The sequence below is a fragment of the Cibotium barometz genome, chromosome 36 (genome assembly GCF_041138505.1).
Source record: "Cibotium barometz isolate CiBa-2024 chromosome 36, ASM4113850v1, whole genome shotgun sequence".
NCBI classification, from domain to species: Eukaryota; Viridiplantae; Streptophyta; class Polypodiopsida; order Cyatheales; family Cibotiaceae; genus Cibotium; species Cibotium barometz.
In genome coordinates this window covers 2057596-2083804 of record NC_141081.1, presented here as the reverse complement: position 1 = coordinate 2083804, position 26209 = coordinate 2057596, and the positions used below count along the sequence as shown (strand labels likewise).

Sequence of the window (26209 nt, the reverse complement as noted above, 5' to 3'; positions counted from 1 at the left end):
TTCAACCAATACACTTTGCTTGAGGCACTTTGTTGGGCATACAAGTCCTGCAATCTCTGCCACATTCCCCAAGCTGTCTTCTCTTCACGAATGCTGAAAAGTAAAGAGTCTGACACAGACAACATGATAGTAGATCTTGCCAGCTCATCCATATCTTCCCACTCTTCAGCAGTAAGAGAAGCGGGCATTACACCCCTTTCTTTGATAGGCTTGTGCTGCTTCTTCTGGAGCAACACATTATAGCACTGGGTTTGCCAAATATCATAATTATGCGAGCCTTCAAGCTTCTTGATGTGAAGCAAGGAAGAGCTCTCACCTGTGGTTGCCATAGCAATATGCAACCTGTCAATGCCTGACTCCCTGCAAAATGTGCAAACACTGCACCAAAAGCACACAAAGTGCTCACAGTTTTTCTCCCAAGCTTTATCTCCCACTGCGGAAGCACGAATGCAACTTTTCTCCCACTTTATGTGATGAAATCACCAAAATCTGGTTGCTGCAGATTTTGGACAGCACCTTAAATGTGCTCTGTTGCCCTTCCAAAGTACTGTACAGCAGTACCAAGTGCTCACCAATGATGTACCAAACCTGTACCGGCAAGTACAGCAGCTGAAATTGAGCCTTTTGGTCACTCAAAACACAGTACAGCCATGCCAAAACTTGCACAAAGCTGTGCCAAATCTGTACCAGCAGGTACAGTAGCAATAAATGCTATCCTGGCTGTCCAAAAGAGTGAAAATCAGACTTTTACAGTCCCGAACACTGCATACAACAGTTCCGAACAGAAATTGGGCAAAAGCCCCTTGACTACAAGCTGATTTTTGAGGATTCAAGGCATAAATGTCTTGCCTGCTGCTTTGCCAAGCTCAACAAGCATACAAACTTGAAAAGCCCCTTGATTTAAGATCAATTTTTGATCATACATGGTACATTGACGCACATGAAGGCATCCAGAGTGTTCACGATGCTTCCCCCTGGCCACATATACATCCAATACATGAAAGCCCCTTGATTTACAGGCACATTGAGTGCTTGCAAGGCATCAACACATTATCCACAGCATCAAATGCGATCGCCTGCATGCAAATCAACCAAATCGGCACAAAAGCCCCTTGATTTGCACTGCAATTTGCTACAATTTTGCCCAAATGTGCGATTTTTCACATCATACAGCATGTATGAGTGCTTAATTGCACAATTACATCAAAAGCCCCAAATTTCGACATCCAATTTCCTGCAAATTGATCCTGATTATGACCAATTTCCTGCAAATTGATCCTGATTGTGACCAATTTCCTGCAAATTGATCCTGATTGTGACCAATGTCACCCAATTTTGCCAATTTTGCTCAAAAATTGAGCAATTTGGCACCTGTACCTGCTCAATTAATGATTGCACCTGCTCAATTGCAAGTCCCAAAAAAAAATTGAAGCAAGATACCTTGTAATTTCTGATTTTTTGTTGCAGAAAAAAAAAATTGATGAATTTGGTGCTGCTATTGATGCTGATGCTGATGCTCCTGCAGCTGTAGAGCTGATGCACAGGCTTCCGTTGAATGTGCTGTTGACGGGCACCGGGGTTCTGCTCGCACTGAGCTTCTGCTTGCGGGTGGCTAATCACTTGATGGAGCTGCTCCTTTTTCACACCAAGCAGAGGCGGCGAAGGGGAGCGTGCATTCATTCGTGCCCAGCCAGCAGCGCAAGCTAGCTACTAGGCGCCCTCCTTCGCACGGCGCCCAACTTTTTTTTAAAAAAAAACAACGCTGACGTGTTTTCGTTTGTTGACGCCGCCTTGTGGTTCGCTACGATGCGCTGACACGCTTGCCCACGTTCGCCTGCCGTGCGCTGGAACTCCACGCTTACACGCATTCGCATAGCACAGGTCGCTTCGCCTAGCGCAGGTAGCCAGGAACTCCACGCACAGCAGCCAGCCTGTCCAACGCTTACGTATTGCTGCCTTATGGTTCGCTTCTGGCCTCTTCACCGAGTAGCAGCGCTACAGCATCTGTGCAAGCAAATTGGGCGCCCACTACCTCATTCTGCCTCAGCAGTAAGTGCTGTCTCCGTTTCTCACAGGATCGGCCTCACTCACTCACTCCACGCCTTACAGAAATCTGATACAGAAAAGGGGAGGGAGGCGCTTCTTGCTCTGATACCAGTTGTGTGGGAGAAACAGGAAGAATTAGGGTTAGATTAATGTGGGAGACATACACAGAGAAGAACAAGAGAGAGAGAGAGAGAGTTGTGGGGATAAGTCAACTCATCAATAGCATGAGTGTGTGACTCCCCTATCACACATGTATATTGCACTAGTACACATAGTGCACTTAGTACATTAAAAGTACTAAGTGTACTATGTACTATAACTTATGGGCTTGTACACACTATAAGGGTGGGCATAGTGCCTTTACCCCAACAGGAAACATGTTGACAGATGGAGATCTTGAATCTTCATCATCTGATGGTGATGAAGGGGATTGATCATTGAGTGCTCTGCAATGTGCAGTGATAGTGACACTACTGACTAGAACTATTATTTTTTGGCTTCTCTAGGTAGTGAACTGTCTTTTAACTTTTAAATTTTGATTGATTGCTTATAGTATGTAAACCATGGCATTTGAGTCATGGATACTGAACGTGAAACCTATTTATGCTATTGTTTCGTGAAACCTATTTATGCTTTTGTTTACTGATAGCTCTGATTTTGGTAATTGTGTTATTGTCCAGAGATGAATTGTTTTTCAAATTTAAAGTTTGTAATTTTTTATTCATTTTTCTATATATATATAGTATATTCTTTATGTTTTTACGTACCTTACGTATTTGACGTACCTCAAAATCTCAACGCGTACCTGAATGGATACCTTACGTACTTGATTCATACTGTACCTTACGTACCTTTCCACCTTCGACCATTCATGCTCACCAACAAGACTTTACTCAGCAGGGCAACGACCCTTCGATGAGTACTTATCGTTAGGATTTCCCCTTCCACGAGATTTCACTCACCAAGACTACCACCCTTCCATGAGTGAATCGAAGATAAGATCCACAGTTGACGCTGACACAATCCCTCCCTACGAGATGTTAGATCACATGACCCTTGGCGTAGACATAAGTCTCCTGTCAACAAGGCATCATGTCCACTCTACCACATGCACTTCGTGTCGGTACTCACAACATATTGGAAACATGGATCCTCCCACTTCTCGGGAGGTCACCCATCCCAGTTGTGTTCCTGCGCAAGCGCGCTTAACTGAGGTGTTCCACAGATTGGTCTAGCCATCCAGACCCCAAAACCTTATCCAATTTGTAGAAACCTCAACTTGCCAAGATTCAAACCCAGTCTCACCATGTGAGCTGGTTCTCTCTAGAAGTGTGGATTGCATCTCCAACACCTCCCCTCAAGCCACACTTTGGTTGAGGTCTTAGCTTCCAACATCACAACTTGGGCTCTGATACCATGTTGGAAACATGGATCCTCCCACTTCTCGGTCACCCATCCCAATTGTGTTCCTATGCAAGCGCGCTTAACTGAGTTGTTCTATAAATTAGTCTAGCCATCCAGACCCCAAAACCTTAAGGTGTTAGGTGACCTCCGATTATCCAATTTGTAGAAACCTCAACTTGCCAAGATTCAAACCCAGTCTCACCACGTGAGCTGGTTCTCTCTAGAAGTGTGGATTGCATCTCCAGCAGAGCATACACTTTGAAGGAGAGATGGACTCAAGTTCACTCTACCACATGCACTCCGGGTTGGTACTTTGACCACACGTTGGAGAAGAGGTGGGCTCAAGTTTACTCTACCACGTGCACTCCATGGTAGTATTTTGATCATAGACCTGAAAGGAGAGATGGGCTCAAGTGTAGAACATAAGAAGGTGAGAATGAGTCACAAGCATAAATATCCTGGTGCTCCACGAACATTTCTGTTGCATATAGTTTTACAAGCATTTCGGCCGCCAATAGAATTCCATAGAAAAATCCTCGATCCATAAGGTATCCAGAAATCCACTACATCCCAAATAAAAGGGAGCCAAAAAAAACATACTCCATCCCAGTAAAGGGAGCCATAGAATTGTATATAAAACCCAAGAATCATCAAGCCAATAATAACCATATAGATGCATCAAACCATCATATATGTATAAATCCTCGAGCAAAGATATGCTAAAAACTTAATCCATAAACGTTGAACATATCCGTATGAAATACCATATAAACCAAGCTTTTCAACCATTATGTTTACCTGAAACAGTTCAAGGCAAACAACACACAATTCTCCTTGTAAAGACATACAACGGTTAAGTGTCCAAAAACACTTACAATAAATTGCGAAACACATCAACACAAAGTATACTTAGCTTTTCTTTGCCAAGTTCGTCAAGAAGCCAAAAGAAATATCTCCTTAGCATACGCATAAGATATCTCGAGATATAGCTCCATAGAACTTGCTTGTAAACTTGATTTATAATCCACAATAATCCATATGGAAAGAGTGCTAAACACGGACACATAAAACCAACTCCATACTTCGAGGATAAATTTTGTGAATTTATAAATCCTTAGACCAAAGCTATCTATTGTTCATGCTCTTGACACATGACTGCTTCCAAAAACTCAATAGCAAGATTGTTGGTCAGTGTGGTCCCCACTTCTGATCTTTTCTCTTTCTCATTGTTGGAAGAAAACCTCTTGCTTCCAAGAAAGCCTAAGCTCTCTTACTACTCTCACCGTAAATCCACGACCCGAAGCGATAGAAAGATACTTCAAATACCAGACAGAGCTTTGAAAACACAACGGAAGAACCATTAACAATATACAAACACCGCACTGAGCCGGAACGGCCAACCCCCCATAGAATCTTCTTTGTTTCGACAAAAGCTTTTTACAAGAATCCAAGATGTGGGTGCAGACTTGCACCGGATTTTCCACAAAGTGTCAGCAAAACTCTTGCCCAGAACTCTGTCCAAAGCCAAGATACAAACAACACAAAAGGCTGTCCAAAACTGTCCCAAAACAGTCACATATCCAGCCCCAATCACGGCCCGTTGTACGGCCAGATCTACGAGTAAAACAGCAATTGAGAAAACACGAGCAGTTGTCACACGTGTGGCTGCTGTACGACCAGTTTTAAGACCAGCAGAAGGCCGCTCATGAAGAAGAAATACCAACGCTGCTGCATGTGCTCTCTAGCGCATAAGAGAGAAAATCCAGCTGTTGTTAGCCAGTACCCGTGCGGCCAGCACTGAAGAGAGAGAGAGAGAGAGAGAGAGAGAGAGAGAGAGAGAGAGAGTGAACAATGGATCAGCAGCAGCCCACCTGTACGACCAGCGCATGATAGCCAAGAGAAGAAGGCAACTGCTGTACGGCCAGCGCTGAGGGGAGCAAGAGAGAGCAGCTGCAGCCTGCAGTCGGCTGAAAGTAGCCCCACTCAGCTTTTAATAAAGCTGACCAGCCTATATTTGAAGTGCTTTTCCCCTTTTTGCTAAAAGTAGTTGGGCTGGCCCAAAATATCCACTTTATGCTTTTCCCAAAATTGTTGCCCAAGTTTCATGTAGGCGCCTCCTTCTGTCCACCTTTCCATGCCCAAAAATAATATAATGTCTTGCCCTTCATTTATGATGTGTGAACACATTGACTTATTAGCATTATAAGTCACTTCAATAAATAAAATCCCATGCTGCTCATGCTCTATAGCTATCTTTCAAGCATTTTGCCAATAAATGCTTCAGCTTTCTTCTGTGGAAAATCCCCATTCACACCTTGGCTCTGTTCAGTGTGTGAAACACTAGTCAAGACTGGTGAAAGGACCAAATGGTGACACCTTCTAAGGTCGGAAGTAGTCCCAGAGTCGCTTCTAGTAGTCCCTGAGGAAGCTAGGTGAGATGTCCTAGGAGGACCAACGCTCTGCTGAAGCAGGAGTACCATTAATCTCATACATCTGAATCTGGCAGTGAAAAAAAGGGGTGGTAAGGCTTTATGGGCTAAAGGGGTCTGTCCACTTCCACTCGCCAAGATCCCACTAAATCCACGTCAAAATCAACCCTCCCATAGCAAAAGTCTCCAGGACCTGTCTCCAGCTACTTGCATCCGAGGGGGGAGCGTTCCTCGTGAAAGCCGATGATCCAGACCCTCTAAAGTGAGCCAACCCTGAAGTCCTCTACTAGGGAGAGGATCGGACGTCCATGGCATCCGACTGAGAAAATAAGAGTTGGTCCCCGTCTTATCCTGGTACCACTAAAGGGATGTCGTGGCATGTGAAAGCTCCCAACCACTGGAGAGAGGGGACCTAGAGAGGGGTCTATCAATCCAGGGGGATGGCTGAGTGGGATGGTTGAGTCAATGACAAGGACTATCTGCTCTCTACTTCGGATCTTACTGAGGCATTTGTCTTCAGCGTCTTGAGGAAGCCGCCTCAAACTAGTCCACTCGCCAAGAGACTGGGCTAGGCTAGGCCAAAGTTGAGGGGGGCCCAAGCTATGTGAGAACAAGTGCCCAGAGAGTGACTATTGTACTCGAAGCTATGGAGGCTTGAAGACAAACATGGCTATGTCATTGATGTACAAAGAAGTAAGGAGAGAGAGAGAGAGAGAGAGAGAGAGAGAGAGAGAGAGAGATATTAAGCATCTACTAAAGACCCAATGGGCCTATGAGACCAAAGTGATATAATAATGTCCATGGCATATCTCATCATGGAATGGAAAACAAAACAGAAAGAAAACATAAACATAGCTATCTCACTTGGGTGATACAAAACTGTCCATGGAAACTCATCATGGAAATACTAAGAACACACAAACATGAGAGCAACATCAGCTCCGAGTAGATGGTATACCACTCTCCAAAATATCAAACATGGGGCTAATGAGTATGGCCGAGAGGTCTCCCTCAGCTATTGCACATGGAAAGGTAGCGAGAGCGAGAGAGAGAGAGAGAGACAGAGAGACAGAGAGAGAGAGAGAATGCTTCAAAGAGAGCTAAATTGCACGATACAGTGATGTGACTTATAATACTTCATTCAAGTACAACGCTTTTATGGGCTTAGAGCCTCTCTTCTATGACATCATTGCTTAGGTCATTACAAGTATACTATCTAGATATTTTAGTGAACCACTCTAAGAGTGGGTTCAAGGACACACACACAAGTAACCCTTTTTAGAGGCTGTTCACACACTTTTATCTTTTTGTACTTGGATAAGGCTTATTCTCGAACACTCTCCCACAAGTGTTATCAATGTACACGCTTCATTTGGATAAATCTATTGTTGGGTAGGAGGCCCTGTACCTGCACAACCACACACACATACACAGAGAACACTGAGAGCAAGATGGGGGTGTGCTGGAAAAACTCACATAATAGAATAATAAAGTGAGTACAAGTGAGTGTACTAAAGTACACTAATCCCAAGGCTAAAAAGCCCAACACACAAGAGTGTGTTCACACGGGAAAAAACCCCTGCCAACACAAGGTAAAAAGTGCCCATGTGTAAGACTATTCACACCAAGACTTTCCAGAGACCAAAGGCTAACAAACCCCCCTGAAGTCAATGGTGTGAATGTATAGGGTGTGACTGATCACCCTGAAATGGTAGTAAGCCTAAAGCTTTGCGAAAAGATTCAAACTTCTTCCTGGAAAGGGGCTTGGTAAACCCATTTGCCACATTGCCCTTTGCAAGCACGTAAGTCAAGGCTATCTCCTGCATGGAGCCTCTCCCTAACATGATGTGTAAACGGAAGGGCAACTGAACACGAAAAATCTAATTAATCATGAAATCTGAAAATACACATAAGCATGCCAGATAAAACAAGATGACAAATCTGCACAGTACACCACACTAGGGGCCAGAAGATGGGCTGACCCCCCCCCCCCCCCCCCGAAACCGGCCTCTCATAGAAACCAGAGTGCGGCAGACTAGCAGTCACCCGTCCACTTGTAGTCTAAATAAGAAAACAGAAAAGATTGGGGCTAGAGTGCCCAAATCTGAAAACAAGGCGACACCTGTTGGCCCCAAAGCTTGGCGCCCCTTGCAGTATTTCTTTATTCAATTCCAAAAATATGAATGGCTGAGTACAACCAAAAATCAGCCAAGAGATTACACCTGTATGTCCAATCTGACGGCCCACAATACCTCTTAGCACAAAGGATCTATGCACACAGATCTGTGTCTCAAAATAACACACTGTGCCTCCCTCTGATCAGTCAAGACCACTAAGCAGGGCAGCCATGAGCATACATCTGGCATAACTCAAGTACATGATTCAACATCTCAACTCATACATACATGTACTGTCCAAACTCTGTCTCAACCCTTGTCAATCTGCCATACCCCTCCTCTCACAAGGGGCCAGATAACTCCAATCTGCAACAGACATCAAGCAGTAGAAAGAGAGATAGATGAACAGATGCGGAGCTTACCAAAATCAGCCCGTGTATTTGCACTGGAGGAAGCAACGGTACCAATCTGTACTTGCAGGCACTTGTTTTCACAACCCTGCTTCACACGCATGTACGTACTTGTCTGTACCCTCCTCCTTGTGTTCACTTTTATGCTGTCTTCGATTGTACAGTCCTGAAAAACAGCCCCGTACCCGTCTGTACTACCTCGGGAAACGTGCCAAGAGTTATCCTTGTATAAGTCGCCTGCAGCCAACACTTGTACTCGCCTGAACCTGCGCAGCCAGACCTGTCCAGCGCCCCCAACAGCAATTCAGTCCAGCGCCGCCAACAATACGGCTGTACCTGAACTGTCCGTACACTGTACGGCAGTCGTACAGTGCTGTACCAGCAACTACAGCCTGTCCAGAGCTTGTGCGCAGCCTGTCCAACAGAGAAATAGGCCCGCAACAGCTCCTGTGCGTAGCCTATACCAGGAGAGAACCTGCAGCCTGTTCGTACAAGGCTGTACGGCTGGTTTGCACAGAGAAAACAGCAGCAACCAGAGAATTTTCAGTCGACTTGCTCCCTTCCTTGCTTTTCCACGCATGAGCACAAGCGCATCAATCCTCCACGACTCTTTTTCCCAAAAAGAAGAGAGAGAGGGAGGAGAGAGAAGCACACACTCCAAAAGTGGAGTGGCCCCCCGGGCCCCTCCCCATAATAATCCTAGGGCCCCAAACTTTAAAAGTCCCTAGGGGCCACTAAGGCCTAGGGGCAACTTTAATAAACATTAAAAGTTTAATGTTCTAGTTCCCCCCCTTCACACATAGGGATGTCCACACATCATTAACTCTGTCCGGGCACCCCCCATGTGAATCATTCAATATTCTGACTCAGCAATCACCATGCCCACACTTGTGCTGTTCCATTTTCACAGGGCCATGACACCCCCCCCCCCCCCTTTATGGTTAGATTACCAAAAAGGAGTCTGCTTCCAATACAACTTTGCGGGTGCCCAGGGTTCACCACTGGCTGCACCTGTTTCTTCCAATACAATATGAAAACAAGAAAACATAACATAAACTGAATTTGCTGACAATTCTCAGCACAAGTGAGCATTCCCGGCATCAAGCCATGCAGGACAACTATGGACAGCCCATAGCACTCCCACATCAGCCCGGGACAACTCAACATCATCGTCTTCTTCCTATCTGGCTCATAGAGCAAGTCGACCAGCCCTCAAAGGCTGTTTTCAGCAGTCAACCAGCCCTCAGTAGCCTCAGAAGAAAGCGACCAGCAGTTGTATGCCCTGCAAGCCCCCAGTCAAAAGGAAAACTGTCTAGATGCCCACGACCAGCTCTTCCTCTCTGTTTTGAACCTCTGTCCAGCCTCTGTTCAAGCTGTAAATCAGCCGGCCAGCAGTGGAGAATATGCAGAAGGAGTCGGCCAGCCATAGTTACCACGGAACGGGAACGTTCCGGGAACGTCGGATGCTGGAAAAGGAGCGGGAACGGGAACGGGAGCGGATCGGGGGGGACGCCATGTCATATGACATGTCAGCATATGACATAAAATGACAAAACATTTAAAATATCCAAGATTAAACTTTAAAGTCTTAAACATTAAAAATTTAAAGAGTCCAGACTCCAAATAGAAACTGAAAAGAAAGTACATCGCATGAGGATATATAATAGCTGAAAAAGCTGAGTACAATGTACATATGAGTCATGACAAAAGTATCAAGTATGACAAGTACAAAACTAGCCTCAAGGACCAAGGTAACTGGTGAGTCAAAGACTAGTCATCAGCAAAGTGGGATCTCATCCTCCTGTCCAGGCTGTCCCTCAATCTGCTCATCCTCATGCTGCTCCACATCATCCTCTCCCTCTGGCTGATCCTCACCATCATTGTCATCATGATCAAGGCAAAATCCAATAAATGGCTCTGGAGTACACTCAGCCCTGAACTTGTTAAGCAAACGCAAGTTCGCATTAACAAATACAAGGTCATTTGCCTTCTGGACACCAAGCCTATTCCTCTTCTTGCTTGCAATGTTCCCAAAACTGCTCCATAAGCGCTCACATGGCGAGGAGCTAGCACCCTGGCTAAGCACTTGAATGGCCAGCAATGGTGTATCTGCCCCATAATCCTCCCACCACCGTGCACTGGATATCTTGAACCTATCATTTTGTGCATCCTGCAAAGCGAAGAGGCCTCTCTTTTGTCGATAGAAGGAAAGGTCTTCACGAACCCTCCTCCTATCATCTGCATTGGGTACAAGCTTCCTCAAGATATCCTCCCAACCCTGCACAACCTCTGCATCTGTCTCTTGTCCTTTACCTTGAAATTCTAGATCCACCACAAATGCAGCAGCCTCTAATGCAGAGTGATACTCTGTCACCTGCCTGTCGCAAGACGAGATAGCTCCTGTCTCCTGTCCTTTACCTTGAAATTCTGGATCCACCACAAATGCAGCAGCCTCTAATGCAGAGTGATACTCTGTCCACCTGCCTGTCGCAAGACGAGATAGCTCCTGTCTCCTACCCCCATCCAAAGTCTGTAGAGATAGGATTCTCTCAATCATCCTGTCCATCCCCTCGTACACCTTGCCAATGCAAGGCGCATCTCCATCAAGAAGCCTCAGCATAAGAATGATTGGCCGCACAACCTGCAACAATACCTCAACAGTGTCCCAAAAAGTGTCATCAAGAACTATGGACCTGCATCGAATACCTGCCACTGAGATACGCTCTCGCCATGCATCCCACTCCTCACAAACTACAAGCTGCCTCAAATGATTCTTCACTTCAAAAAGACGCTTTAGCATAATGAAATTATATGCAAAGCGTGTATCTGACTACTTTAAGAGATCCTTTGGGGATCTCTGTCGAAATACAGCCAAAATGTAGTGGTGGCGAGTGATAAATGAAACAATGTGATTGCCCATTTCAATAAAAGGCTCCACCCACTGCATCTTACCAATATCTTTGAGGAGATTGTTGAGCCCATGTGACATGCAAGGAGTGAAGCAAATATGTGGGTACCTATCCTCAATGATCCTCCCTGCTGCCCTGTTTGAGTTCTCTCCATCAGAAACAAACTAGATGACATTATTGGGACCCACGTAATCAATGGCTTCACTCCAAATATTTGCCAATCTCTCTGCAGTTTTGCCCGCCTCTGAATTGTCAATAGCTTTAATAAAAAAGCTACATCCTCTGGAGTACGCAAGGATACCCTGAATGGAGCGGCTCCTAGTGTCACTCCAACCATCACCCATGATAGTGACGCCACATCTACGCCATACATCCTGAATGGGTCCCAAGGCATCCTCTATGGCCGTCCTCTCTGTGGCTAGAAGTGTAGTGCGCAATGCCTCGGATGAGGGTGGAGCATAGCTAGGTCCGAAAGAAGCAATCTCCTTCACCATATCTGCAAAGTATGGGTTGCGGGCCTTTACCAAAGGAACATCTGCAGCATAAAAAAACCGTGCCACTGCTGCATCTACTTGTGCCCTCCTCCCAGGGTGCCATGATGCCACAAGACTAGCCTGCACTGGACCTCGTGAAGCCTGGGTCTGGGAAGCATTTGTTCCATGTGCGGATGGCTGTGGAGCAGCCCCAAATAATGGGGTAGATGCACTCGCTGAAGATGCCGCGCTTGTAGGTGTAGCTGATGATGATGTACCTCGAGGATCAAGAACAGAGGGCCGACTCCCTGCTGCATCAAGTCTATCTACAAGTGCCTGCAATCGTATGATATCTGCTCCTGACACTGTAGGGCAAACAAATATGCCTTTGCCTCTAACCCCCAACAAATGGGCTCGCACACGATCCGTGCCTCCAGTCTTAATGGATCCACAAAAGTGGCACTTCCACTTGCGTGACCCTCCTCCTCTTGCACTATCATATCTGGACACAAGATCCACCTCATTCCACCAAGGGGATCTGTTTTCTGCATCTATGCCATGAGGAGGTGCCATTGAAATTGATAAATGGCTGAAAATTAAAAAAACATGCAAAATGCCCTTGCATGAGACATAAGTAAAGTGTCCAAAAAGTGGAAAAAAATGCAGCAAACTAGAATCTCCAAATTCCAATGTTCATTGCGTCAAATTTTAAATTTTACCTGCTCAAGACTCAAGCGCCAACCGAGCAAGAGAAGGGGCCAAGGCCCAAGAGGAGGGGCCAAGAGGAGGTAGGGAGAGTGTGGGGCAGCCAAGAGGAAGGGTGGAGTAGTAGGTGGAACGGAGAGTGTGGGGCAGCCAAGGGGGCAGCCAAGAGGAAGGTGGAGTGGTAGGGAGAGCACTCAAGCAGCAGGCTCAGCCAAAAAAACAAACGCAGCAGAGCAAATGGGCAAACAAACAGACCGAACAGCAAATAAACCCGCCGTCGTGCATATGCACACATGCCGGAACGCCCGTTCCGCCCTACGTTCCGGGCGCCGTTCCGACACGTTCCGGTGTAAGTCACGTTCCGCCTGTCGTTTCTGCGTTCCAGGCACCCGTTGAGCTCTAGACCGGCGTTCCGGCGTTCCAGGAAGGCGGAACGCCGTTCCGCGGTAACTATGCGGCCAGCACCTCCCATGCACCAGTTAGGTATTCGTCTCGCAATAGAAGGCTGTAAACAGCTTGGAGAAGCAGTCGACCAGCTCCCATGCACCTAGAAAAGCAGGCGCCTACCTCCAAACTGGAGTTTTCTCCCATAATAGGACTTCCCTGCTGAAAATAGGCCACAGTGTGCTTTTCTGGTCCAAAAAGGGGAGCGCCTACATGAAGGAGGTCCAAATAATGTCCAATGCCTAGTTTTTGGCCGCCACGTGTATTAAATAAGTCCTACTCAATGTGTACTCACTTATAAGTTGTCCGGCCACTTATAAGTGAGTGTGAACCTGCATCAATAATTATTAGCATGTAAACTCATAAAGCTGTAAATTGAGTTTTTGGGAATACTTACCACCTGCAAAACACATGTAGACCACCTCTCAGTCCCAAACAAGTGTGCACATACACGTCCACAGGGTGCCCAGGCATCCCCGGCCGCATGGACAACACAGGCAGAAATGTCAGGCATTGTCCAGGAAAACAAGCCAAGTCATCCAAAGATAAAATCAAAGTCATGCACACACATGAGTGCAATTATATTGGAAGAAACACCCATCCGCTCAGTTGTATCCGATAAAATGTCTAGGGCTCATGATCCTTTCGGAACCTTCCCAAAACATAAATACAAAAGATCTCCAAGATAGCTAGTCCCAGAGAATTTCATCATGTCAAGCTCCATGGGCCATACATATACATCACATTAGGCCCCACAAGCCACACATGTACTATCATATCAAGCTACACCAACCATACATGTACTATCATGTTAGGCTCCATATGCCACACAGACACACCATGTCAAGCTACACCAACCATACATGTAGGTCATGTCAAGCTCCACATGCCACACATGAACAGTAGAAAAATAGAACTTGTAAGGAATTTTGTGACATTCCCCCTAGCTTCTAAGCAGTTGACCGCAACTGAAAAGCTTCCAAGTACGCCTTCAGAAGTTCCGGATAATCCGCAAAATAATCCTCGTCCATCCATTTTGCATCCATAGCCGAATAGTTTTTAAACTTCACAAGATACCTGCGTACTAGCTTGCCACCTCCATGCTTGCACTCTTTATAAAAAACTATCTGCTCAGGTTGAAATACCTCCTCAAGTTCATCCACTTCTGTGGATCTTCCAAAACTGGTTCCATAGGAGGTGGTCCCACATAAGACCTTAGCAAACTGACACGAAAGGCAGTGTGGATTCTCCAGTGATCGGGTGATACCAATCTATATGCCACTTCATTTATTTTCTACAAAATTTGTAATGGCCCATAATACCTGTTTGAAAGCTTAGGAAACCGGCCTTCCTTACCTGGCCGCTTCCGAAGACATGCTTTCTCAAACTTAAGTAATACCCAATCACCTTCCTTGAAAACCACCTCTCGCCTGTGTTTGTCAACTGCCTTTTTCTGCTTAGCTTGAGACCTTTCTATGGCTATCCGAACCTGTGCAAACGCAGTATCCAAATCATGGACATACTCATCTGCTGCAAAGATTTTATCTTTTGTTCGTAAGATAGGTGGAAGCACCACCTTACCATAGACCATCTCAAATGGAGCCTTATTAGTTGAAGAATGCACTGTGTTATATATGCAAACTCAACCAATGGCAAATACTTTCCCCAATCTCACTTCTGCTCAGATACATAACACTTGAGCAAGTCAAGCACATCTGAATTTGCAATTTCACTCTGACTATCCGTCTAAGGATGATAGGCTGATGAAAAAACTCAACTTTGTGCCCATATTATCAAACAATGCCCGCCGAAATAAATTGGTAGTCCAAGGATCTCTATCCCCCGCATGCCATGATGTTTGAAAATCTGAGCTAAGAACAACTTTGCCATGTGCTCTGGCTTGATTGTTTTCCTCACAGGAATAAAGTGTGCATGTTTGCTAAAACGATCTATAATAGTCCATATAGCATCATTTCCATGTGCCGATTTCGGAAAATCCATAATGAAATCCATAGCAATGCTTTCCCATGGTTCCTGTGGAATGGGTAAGGACAGAAGCAAACCAAGTGTCTTGTGTTTGTCAAACTTGACTTTCTGACACACTATGCACTCTCGCACATAAGCTTCAATATCCCTGCGTAGAACTGGCCAAAATAAATATCTTTCCAAAGCCTGTGTAGTAGCCAAAATACCAGACTTTGATTCTATGACCCTCTATACATCAAGATCTCTTTGCAAAGCACGGAGCTCTTCAAGCTCATTCATCAAGGCATCAATATCCTACTGATCCTCATCCCTGGCAGACAACGGTGGATCGTTATCCGCCAAAGCCCCAATATGATCCCTGTCTCTATCTTCTTCCAGCATGCGGCGAGTACAAGTGATAGAGTCCTCCACAGAATGATCTGATTGACTGGCCATAATGTATCTTTCAGCTTTTCAGAAAGAAAAGAATTTTCCGTGCCCTGGAATCGCTCTCTACCAGTTCCCCAAGTATGATACCGAATAGACTACAAGGGTGCAACAGTGCCCTTACACAGGCAGGAGGGCCACGAAGTCTTTCCACACGCTCACTGCCGCTTAAGCCAAAGGTAACCTCTTTCGAGGCGCGACAATAAGACGAGGGCTACCTCAAAATCCCAACCTTCTCTCACGGATAATGACTCCTTACAGCCATATCCAGCATCATATTAGGCACAACTATGTAGAAAGCTAGGCTCTGATACCAATGTAAACAGAAGGGCAATTGAACACGGAAAATCTAATCAATCATGAAATCTGAAAATACACATAAGCATGCCAGATAAAACAAGATGACAAATCTGCACAGTACAGCACACTAGGGGCCAGAAGATGGGCTGACACCCCCCCCCCTTTTATGGTTAGATTACCAAAAAGGAGTCTGCTTCCAATACAACTTTGCAGGTGCCCAGGGTTCACCACTGGCTGCACCTGTTTCTTCCAATACAATATGAAAACAAGAAAACATAGCATAAACTGAATTTGCTGACAATTCTCAGCACAAGTGAGCATTCCCGGCATCAAGCACATGCAGGACAACTATGGACAGCCCATAGCACTCCCACATCATCCCGAGACAACTCAATATCATCGTCTTCTTCCTGTCTGGCTCATAGAGCAAGTCCACCAGCCCTCAAAGGCTGTTTTCAGCAGTCAACCAGCCCTCAGTAGCCTCAAAAAAAAGCGACCAGCAGTTGTACACAAGCCTGCAAGCCCCCGGTCAGAAGGAAAACTGTCTAGATGCCCACGACCAGCTCTTCCTCTCTGTTTTGAACCTCTGTCCAGCCTCTGTTCAAGCTGTAAATCAGCTGGACAGCAGTGGAGAACATGTAGAAGGAGTCGGCTAGCACCTCCCATGCACCTGCTAGGTATTCGTCGCAATAGAAGGCTGTAAACAGCTTGGAGACGCAGTCGACCAGCTCCCATGCACCCGGACGCCTACCTCCAGCATTAGCAACCGTAACGGATGTCAGCCCAATCTGAAGGAGAATATGCAGAAGCTTCATAAAATTACTACAAACTGGAGTTTTCTCCCATAATAGGGCGTCCCTGCTGAAAATAGCCCACAAGTGTGCTTTTCTGGTCCAAAAAGGGGACACCTACATGAAGGAGGTCCAAATAATGTCCAGTGCCCAGTTTTTGGCCACCACGTGTATTAAATAAGTCCTGCTCAATGTGTACTCACTTATAAGTTGTCCGGCCACTTATAAGTGAGTGTGAACCTGCATCAATAATTATTAGCATGTAAACTCATAAAGCTGTAAATTGAGTTTTTGGGAATATTTACCACCTGCAAAACACATGTAGACCACCTGTCAGTCCCAAACAGGTGTGCACATACACGTCCACAGGGTGCCCAGGCGTCCCCGGCCCCATGGACAACACAGGCAAAAATCTCAAGCATTGTCGAGGCAAACAAGACAAGTCATCCAAAGATAAAATCAAAGTCATGCACACACATGAGTGCAATTATATTGGAAGAAACACCCATCTGCTCAGTTGTATCCGATAAAATGTCTAGGGCTCATGATCCTTTCGGAACCTTCCCAGAACATAAATACAAAAGATCTCCAAGATAGCTAGTCCTAGAGAATTTCATCATGTCAAGCTCCATGGGCCATACATATACATCATGTCAGGCCCCACAAGCCACACATGTACTATCATGTCAAGCTACACCAGAAATACATGTACTGTCATGTCAGGCTCCATATGCCACACAGACACACCATGTCAGGCTACACTAGCCATACATGTATGTCATGTTAGGCTCCACATGCCACACATGAACAGTAGAAAAATAGAAGTTGTAAGGAATTTTGTGACATAATGATAATGCACCTCAATGTGCTTTGTCCACGCATGAAAAACCGGATTCTGCGCCACAACCAATGCACTCTAGCTGTTAGTGAAAATGGTGGTCACTGCTTGCCATTGCCTAGTACCAAGGCAATACATAAATCTGCTCAACTGTGACACTGCATACTGAATATCAAGACGGGTAGTGCATAAGTAATTAAGGCATCCCACAGCTTGCTGATAAGTGGCAACATCAAATGGCTCAAAAAAGTCCTCAAGTGATACTCCTAATCTTGGTTCCATAGGAGTAGAAACACGTTTGCAATTTGCCATTCGGAACCTTTCTAAGAGTTGTTCAATATATCTCCGCTGAGATAGCATGATGCCTCCCTCAATTGGTATAAATTGAATACCCAAATAGTAATGCAAAAGCCCCACTTCTGTAACATCAAATGCATGCTGTAATTCAACTATGAAAGCTGAAATTTGCCCCTTATCAGGGCCAATTACGAGTAAATCATCCACATAAAGGTTCAGGATTATGAAATTGTCCCCTTGTCTACAAACATAGAGGGTACTCTCAGTAGGACTATTCTGAAAAATATGAGAGATCAAGAACGCATGAATCTTTTGAGACCAAGCACGAGGGGCTTGTTTAAGGCCATAAAGTGCTTTACGCAATCTACACACTTTATGCTCTGCACCTTTCTGAACAAAGCCAGGAGGATGTGATACATAAACCTCCTCCTGTAAATCACCATTCAGAAAAGCAATTTTGACATCCAACTGATGCACATTCCAACCTTTATACACAACCAATGCGACAATAATGTGTATGGCAATCACACATGAAGTAGGTGCAAAAGTCTCCTCATGGTCAATGCCCTCTCGTTGGGCATACCCTTTGGCGACTAAACAAGCCTTATAGTGATCAATCGAGCTATCAGGCTCGCGTTTCAATTTATACACCCACTTTGTGCCTATAGCACGCTTGCCTTCGGACAAGTCACATAACTCCCATGTAGCATTCTTTTCAATGGAGGCCAACTCCGAGGGCATGGCTGTAACCCAATCATCACTCTCCAATGCATCAAAATGAGAAAGTGGCTCCTCATTACATGCGCTAGCAACAAGGGCTGTGTCAACAAAATGAGATGTGCATGTCAAGAGGCAGTGCGTGTACGACCTAGCATAAGTGTAGGCAACTTGCAAGTTGCTATCACGCAAGGTGTCAATGAGCCAACAGGAATGTGAGTCACGACTTGGTGCATCCTCTTCAACCAATGCATCACCCATCGCATCCTGATGAAAGTGTGGCAAATCTAGAGCAATATGGGGAATGTTTGGCTGCTGATTTTCAGCAACAACAGGGGGCTGATTTGGAGCCAAAGCAGGCTCGACAGGTTCAGCACCTGTACCAAATAATGGCAGCAATGTATCAAAGACATCTAGGGCATCAATTGATGGCTGTAGCCTACATGAAAGAATGGGCTAAGATGCATATTCATCAAAGATTACATCTCTAGCAAAATAATCTTCCTGGTGGAAGGTACATAAAGCCTGTATCCCTTGCTCTCACTGCTATACCCCACAAAAATACATTTCAATGCTTATGTTTTTGTCTCTGTTATGCTGGTACATGCATGTAAGCGCCAAACACCCAAAAACACACATGAGTAATTACAGGAATTCTGTCATTCCAAGCCTCATAAGCTGTCATAGACTTCAAAGCTTTAATGGGACAGTGATTCAGTACATAGCTAGCACAAATGACGGCCTCAAGCCAAAATCTAGATGGCAAATCCTTGCTTTTAAGCATACATCTGGCCATTTCCATAAGTGTACAAGCCACACCATTCTGTTGTGGTGTTTAAGAAGTAGTACACTGATGAGAAATACCACGGGACTACATAGAAGCTGTAAACTCATGTGACAGATATTTCCCCCCTCGATCTGCATGCAATGCCATGAGCTTATGGCTACAAGCATTTTCAGCCATAGGGAGAAACTATTGGACGTAGCTCGCACAATGCCATCCTTTGGAAAGGACTGACGACACATCTTTCCCATTATGCATCCCTCGCATACATGCTTGCGTGGGAGCTGCATAGGTGGCAACTCATGAACCATAGACTCACGCTATAAACGCATAAGAGAAGGGAAATTAAGGTGATCAAACCGAGCATGCCATAGCTCAGTGTCACGCACAACCTAAGAGGTGGAAGCAACCATAGCATCATCATGAGAATCACTACTCCTGTCATACATGTCAAGCCTGTAAAGGCCATTGCTCAATGTACCGGAGAGCATAAGCATATCAAAATCTGTTATGTCATAAATGGAGCAACGATGATCAGAAAACTAGATTTCGAGACCAGCTTTTGCAAGTGCTGAGACAAAAATAAGATTCTTGCGAATCCCAGGTACATACAAAGTATCTGCAAGAGTAAATGTGTCCCCACTACATGATGTCACCTCCACATTGCCAATGCCTTTAATGGCATATGATGCATTATTAGCACATAGAACCGTACCACTTGATGGGGCATCTCTCAAGGTAGCAAACAGCTTCTTACAAGAGGTAATGTGTTTTGTAGCACCATTATCAAAGTACCAATAAGCTTAAGATAAAGACAAGCATGAAGAAGGCATAGAAATAGCACTGCATGTGACTGTCAATGCATAGCCATCATGTGCAAAGTTTGCCTCTTCATTGGTGTCACCTGCAGTTGCAACAAGACCTTGCTGCTGCTTCTTTTTCTCACTCTCTTTACGCTTCCTGCATTCCTTAATTACATGGCCAGGTTTCTAACAACAGTTGCATCTCTTCTTCTTCTCAGTCTTCTCCTCTTTAGACTTAGGAGAATCTGAATGGGCTTGTGCTTTGCCCTTAGGCTTAACACTAGAACCAACCCAGATTTTCCTTTGACACTGCATATTGTCACCATTTGGCCACCCAAGTGATCCACCTGTGCTTTCTCATCATGTATGTACATTGACTGGTCACTAGTGTCCATGGTAGTTGTATATGCCGGGGATTGATGCCACTCATGTGATACTGTGGACTTGGCTTTCCGTTGGGACTTGTGCCTCCGTGTACATGCCCGGAAATGCTTGGTGGATTGGTGTTCCATTGGGTCTGGTACCTCGTGTACTTGCCTGGAGCACGTCTATTTTGGTATAGTCTCATGAACGGGGATTGTCCATACCAATGCTGTATTGCATAGCATCTTTATGTGCTTGCTTGCAATTGAAATTGCATGTTGTTTTCATGCTTACTTGACCAATGTGTAGTTCCGGGTAAGAGGACGCCCGCCCGCGAACCGTGCGTGTGAAACTGTCTGCTGAAATGGTTATGTGGCATGTGACAAGTGGTAAGTATTGGTCATAAACCTAGCCTTAGGAGTTAGCACTAATTTATAAGTAAGTGTATCCACACTTCATTAAGTTTTGGGCGACCAAAACTCACTTATAAATTATGACCAGCCCGTTGTTCACACACACTGATGTCCCGTGGTGGACATAACCCAATGCCCACCGCCCAGACCTTATCCCCTTTGTACAAAGGGAGTAACCAGCCATGTGTCCACTCTAACTTGCTCCACAAAGCACCTGCCGCCACCTACACTGGACAACTCACCCCTCACTCCTCCTCTCTCTAGAGATTGGCGCCTCCTTCATGAGGGCTGTTGGGCTGCATTTTCTGCACTTTTTCCTTCCCAACTCCATTTCCAAGCTTGCTAAGGTGTTTCTCAAGCTTCCAAGAGTGTTTCCAGATGCTAATCACTCTCCTACACACTCCCAATGACTGAAATTCAACAAAACAGCTCTCTTTATTGCTATAATTTCTGGTCTATTTGCTGAAAAACCTAATTTCAGCCCCCCTTTCTCAAGTTGAACCATAGGGGAAGCTTTCCCAAGGTTCCCTTCATCCTCTGGAAGACTTTTGTAGTGAAGAAATGCGACAAATCAAAGATCTCATCACTCCAAGGACTTCCATCGCAAAGACTTCGGCTGTCATCGACTCTACTTGCAATTGGTAAGCTTTTATGCTTAAATATGGAAGCAAGTAGCAGAAGGGAGGAACCGGATTACAAGATCACATACCCTGTGTAGTGTTCTCTTGTCCTACGTGCTCTCTTGCAGATTGTTGCTACCATGTGTTGATGGAACAATAGAGACCAGATGGTAGGGAACATGGGCACTTGAGAGGGTAGTGTGGGTTGCAAGTCTACATCGACAACCACTTGTTTGCAATACTGTATTCATATGCATTGGTATGGAAATCTGGTCATAAATGCCTATGACACTATGTACTTGATTCTCCCAAGATCAAGATACTTTATTGGAGGGAGGGGTCGGCCGTTCCAACTCATTGTATGTCTCTTGTCAATTCAGCAAATTACTTCTTGTATTTGAGCAAGTGTCTATCAAATCTTAGTGTATTTAAGTGTATTGATTAGCATTGTGTTCAACCAAGTTACATTGGTATCAAAGCATACGGTTCTCTTTCACTTCTATCGTGAGAGACAATCACTGTGAACACTATCTATCTCTACACTTAGAACATTATGGACAGCCATACAATGAATGTTGGAGATGCTAACACAAGAGGCAAGGACAATGAAATGCATGCCTCCAATGCTTTATAGGATGAGCAAACTCATGTGGTGCACAATAGGGAACATGAATCTGTGGGACAGCCGTCCCGTGGCAAAGAGAAGATGCAGGAAGAAGAGTCCATAGACTTGAGGGCTGAACTTACTCGTATGCAGGCTCTTCTCCATGCACAGCAAGAAGAATTAAATCTCTACCGCCACGAGGATCCATTCGTACATGACCGTTTGAATGCCAAGAAAGCTGAATCTTCTATGGATCATGCAATGGCAATGATTGCTCAAGAGTTGTACATGCAACCGAGGGATGCAGCACGTGCATACATGGCTCGTACCAAGGATGCCTATGCAGAAAAGGCAACCATCCCACATGTCTTGGAATCCCCACAGGTGCCCGAACAAGAACTTATGTCTAAGAGGATGAATCTTCATGCTATGGAAGAGGAACAATCAGTGACTTCATGCCATAGTTGTCACGGTACGAAAATACGATACCGTACGGTACGATACCGTACTTGAATATTCGGTACGATATGAAATTTTGGGATACGGTACGATAAAATACGGTTTTTATTTTTTACACTTACAAGCTATGGAGCTTCAAGCTTGAATGTGAGGGAAGGTTGGGAGGGGAGGAGTCTACAGTGCTTGAGAAACCAATACATGGATATGTGTCTCTCCCGATTGGATCTCCCGATTGTCTCCAAAAAAGAACCTGGATGGGTAATGCAATACCAAAGGTCTCCCAGTGTAGCTTATATGACTAAGGGACCGTCCTTGCACAAATACGAGGAGTGCATCTAGGGTGATAAGTTTAGGGACTCCTCTCTAGATCAAAATGGCCATGTCCAAATGTTCTCCCTTGTGCATAACTTGAGAATCTAATTGTCTAGCCTACCTATACCAGGGATCCCCAAGTGATGTAGCAAGATTCTCTTATCCTACCAATCAAGTGTACACTACCAGTCTACCTCGCCAGATTTTTTAGGTCTCTTCACAACCCCATATGGAATACTGAGTGGACACGAAAGTTGCGAAGTATTGTGAGCATTTGGGATCTTCGTAAAGCAGGGTTTCTATTTTTTTTTTAGCATTTGGAATTTTTTTTTCAAGGAAAAAAAAATTTTGGGGGAAAAAAAAAAAAACCTAACTCGTACCGTACGATATCGTACGAATTCGTACGGTATCGTACCGTACGACTCGTACGTACGAATAGGTTCGTACGCGTACGAGAAACAACTATGCTTCACGCCATGCAGGAATACCTTATGTAGCCCGTGAAGGATACAATGTTTATGGTAGTGGTCAAAATGTATGTCAAATGCCATTGCCGGCTAAATATGTGCATGCACAACACATGCAACATGGGCTGCAATTTTCTGTTGGTGCACGTATTCCACATATCTCTCATGCCACTCATGCCTTCGAGTGTGCTCGTGAGGGAGAAGCTATGGCTGAAAATGTATCAATGAATGTTGAGGGGCCAGCCATGCCTCATGCTTACAGGGCACATGTATCTATGCCTTATGCATCACCTTTTGGTCCTAAAATGATGCCAGTCACAAGGGCTGTCCCAATGGACAAACATGGGGGAAAACATGTTGAGATGCAGGCACATGCATCGAAGTTTCGTGACTTCAAAGCTAGAGACAAATCTGTGAAGTTTGACGCATATCATGGGGAATATGATGAATCAAAGGCACTTGCTTTTATTGCCCAGTTTGATACTGCTTTCAGTAATGAGAATTTCACTCACAAATCCATGATCCGGCATATAAGCATGTTCATGAAAGGCACTACTGCTCATTGGTGGCTCACGGAGAAATTTGCATTATCGCCTAATGTCCATATGGTTCTAGATGTACATGGCAACACTTCACATGATAGCAAAGACAAGATTGTATGTAAAACTTGGGGACAGCTTAAGGATCAGCCCGCTTTGTTTATGTTTGATGATTGTGCATCTGAGAATTTCATATCTACACAGATGGCAGCTGCTTCGGGTATTGAAGTGGAGGACATGGGTCCTCAAATTGAAGCAGGGGTTGCCTTTGTTGGTAGAGAAGTGCAGGTCATGCCTATTATTAGCAAGTTGCGCATACACATTCAAGGCTGTGTGGATCATGAGGATTTTCTTGTGGCACCTTTGAATGGCTGTGATGTATTGCTTGGAAAGCCTTGGCATACACGTATTGATCCATGCAAGGCTTACAAGACCAACAAGATCACCTTCATGCATAAAGGCCGAGAGCATGTAATTGATGCTGGTGAAGAGGGTGATACCATTCTCCTTGTATCTCATATACGAATTAAGAAAGTAATGAAAAAGAGTGTTTTTACGTACTTGATTTTTATACGAGATCATGTTGAGGAAAATAGTGTACATGTAAACACTCTTAATAATGATAGGCTGAAATTCTTGCAAGAGCACGATGATTGTTTTGTTGATGAGTTACCAAATGAGTTGCCACCCGTACGACCAAAAGATCATCGCATTGATCTTGTGCCGGGTAGCTCACCACCTAATAGGCCAGCCTACCAAGCAGGTGAATGAGCTTCTTGAGAAGGGTTTGGTTCAACCAAGCTCTTCCCCATATTGTTCACCCGTCCTCTTGGTTCAAAAGAAGGATGGATCCTTTCGTATGTGTGTGGATTATAGAGCTTTGAATAAGCTTACCATCAAGAATCGGTTTCCGATTCCACGTCTTCTCGAAGACTGAAGAAGAGCATAGAGCTCATTGGGCCATTGTTTTTAAAGAACTCCGTAAGCATAAACTCTTCATAAATGCAAAGAAGATTGAGTTCTTCTTGTCAGAGATACATTATCTTAGGCATATTGTGTCCAAAGATGGAGTGCGGATGCATCCTGCAAAGATTAATGCAATTCGGAATTGGCCCGAATTGAGTTCGGTGCATGAGATCCGTAGTTTTCTTGAATTATGCTCTTACTACCGCAGGTTCATTCGGCACTTTGCATGGATTGCTTCTCCTTTGCATGATTTGACAAAGAAGGCGGCCACATTCAAATGGACTAATGTAGAGAGGGATGCATTTCTCAAATTGAAAGATGCAACTACTCATGGTCCAGTGTTGATCATTCCGGATTTGCAAAAGCCTTTTAGTGTGAAATGTGATGCATTTGGAAATTGCATAGGAGTTGTCCTTAATCAAGAGGGACATGCCGTGGCTTATGAGCTGTAGATTGCATGATGCAAAGCGATCTCTTGGAATTTATGAGAAAGAGCTCTTGGCTGTAATTCATGCACTTACTATATAGAAACATTACCTTCTTGGGGCTGATTTCACTGTAAAGACAGGACACCAGAGTTTTGAGGTATTTTCTTACCCAAACTAAGTTGTCAGACAAGCATATGAGGATGGCCAATTTCCTCTCTATGTTTCATTTTCAAATCTTGCACACCCCAGTAAAGAAGAATGTAGTGGCAGATGCATTGTCACAAAAGCCGTATGTAGCAGCTATCTCGGTTGCCTCTCATGGGGACTTGTCTGCCATGCATGATTTGTATCATACCGATGCTGATGTTGCCACTATTTGCACTAATTTGATGGCTGGTCATGCACATGCCTCATATGTGATCAAAGAGGGTTATCTCATGAAAGATAATTGCCTGTGTGTGGTATCTGACATGAGACAAAAAGTTTTGGATGAGTGCCATGCTCCTCCATATGCTGGTCATAGAGGCATAATGCCTACTACGCACATGATTGAACGGTATGTCTTTTGGCCAGGTATGCGGAAGGACATAGAGACACATGTACGTGCATGTATCACCTATCAAAAGGTGAAATTTGATAGGCAAAAGGCACCAGGTTTGCTTCAGCCATTGCCTATTCCCACGCAGCCATGGGAAAGTCAATGGATTTCATTATGGACTTCCCACGGACCCAACAGGGTAATGATGCAATTTGGACAATTGTGGACAAGTTTAGCAAGCAAGCTCACTTCTTGCCGGTCAAAAAGTCAAAGCTGAGCATATGGTTAAAATATATCTTGCACAAGTATTCAAGCATCATGGAATGCCGAAGTCCATTGTGGGGGATAGAGATCCCAGGACAACAAGTCTCTTTTGGTTGGCCTTATTTGATAATATGGGCACTAAATTGGACTTCTCATCAACTTATCACCCTCAAACGAATGGGCAAAGTGAGGTTGCAAATTCAGCCGTGTTGGATCTCTTGAAATGTTATGTGGCGGATCAGAAGTCTTCTTGGGAGAAGTACTTACCACTTGTGGAATTTGCATACAACAACACGGTGCATGCATCTACGGGACAGGCCCCATTTGAGATTGTTTATGGTAAGGTGGTTTTGCCAC

The 26209-nt window shown here is 44.8% G+C and overlaps 2 protein-coding genes across 3 annotated transcripts in view; both read right to left on the bottom strand.

Moving 5' to 3' along the window:
* Nucleotides 1-26209, bottom strand: part of LOC147617399 (cytochrome c oxidase subunit 12, mitochondrial-like) — a 70669-nt gene that overhangs the window by 8525 nt on the left and 35935 nt on the right. The gene's annotated exons all lie outside the window — the stretch shown is intronic.
* LOC147617400 (uncharacterized) lies at nucleotides 9346-11776 on the bottom strand. Its single transcript, XM_086775399.1, has 2 exons — nucleotides 10825-11776; nucleotides 9346-10719 (listed from the first exon to the last, which is right to left on the bottom strand). Exons 1-2 carry the CDS (start codon nucleotides 11204-11206, stop codon nucleotides 10184-10186), a joined length of 918 nt encoding a protein of 305 aa, XP_086631525.1. The 5' UTR covers nucleotides 11207-11776; the 3' UTR covers nucleotides 9346-10183.

Bases quoted from the DNA above. Each gene is read 5' to 3' on its own strand.
- LOC147617400 (XM_086775399.1), bottom strand. From the start codon at position 11,206: ATGCTAAAGCGTCTTTTTGAAGTGAAGAATCATTTGAGGCAGCTTGTA. The intron at 10,720-10,824 runs GTAAAGGACAGG...TAGAATTTCAAG, and splicing joins GGTGGATCCAGAATTTCAAG to GTAAAGGACAAGAGACAGAT.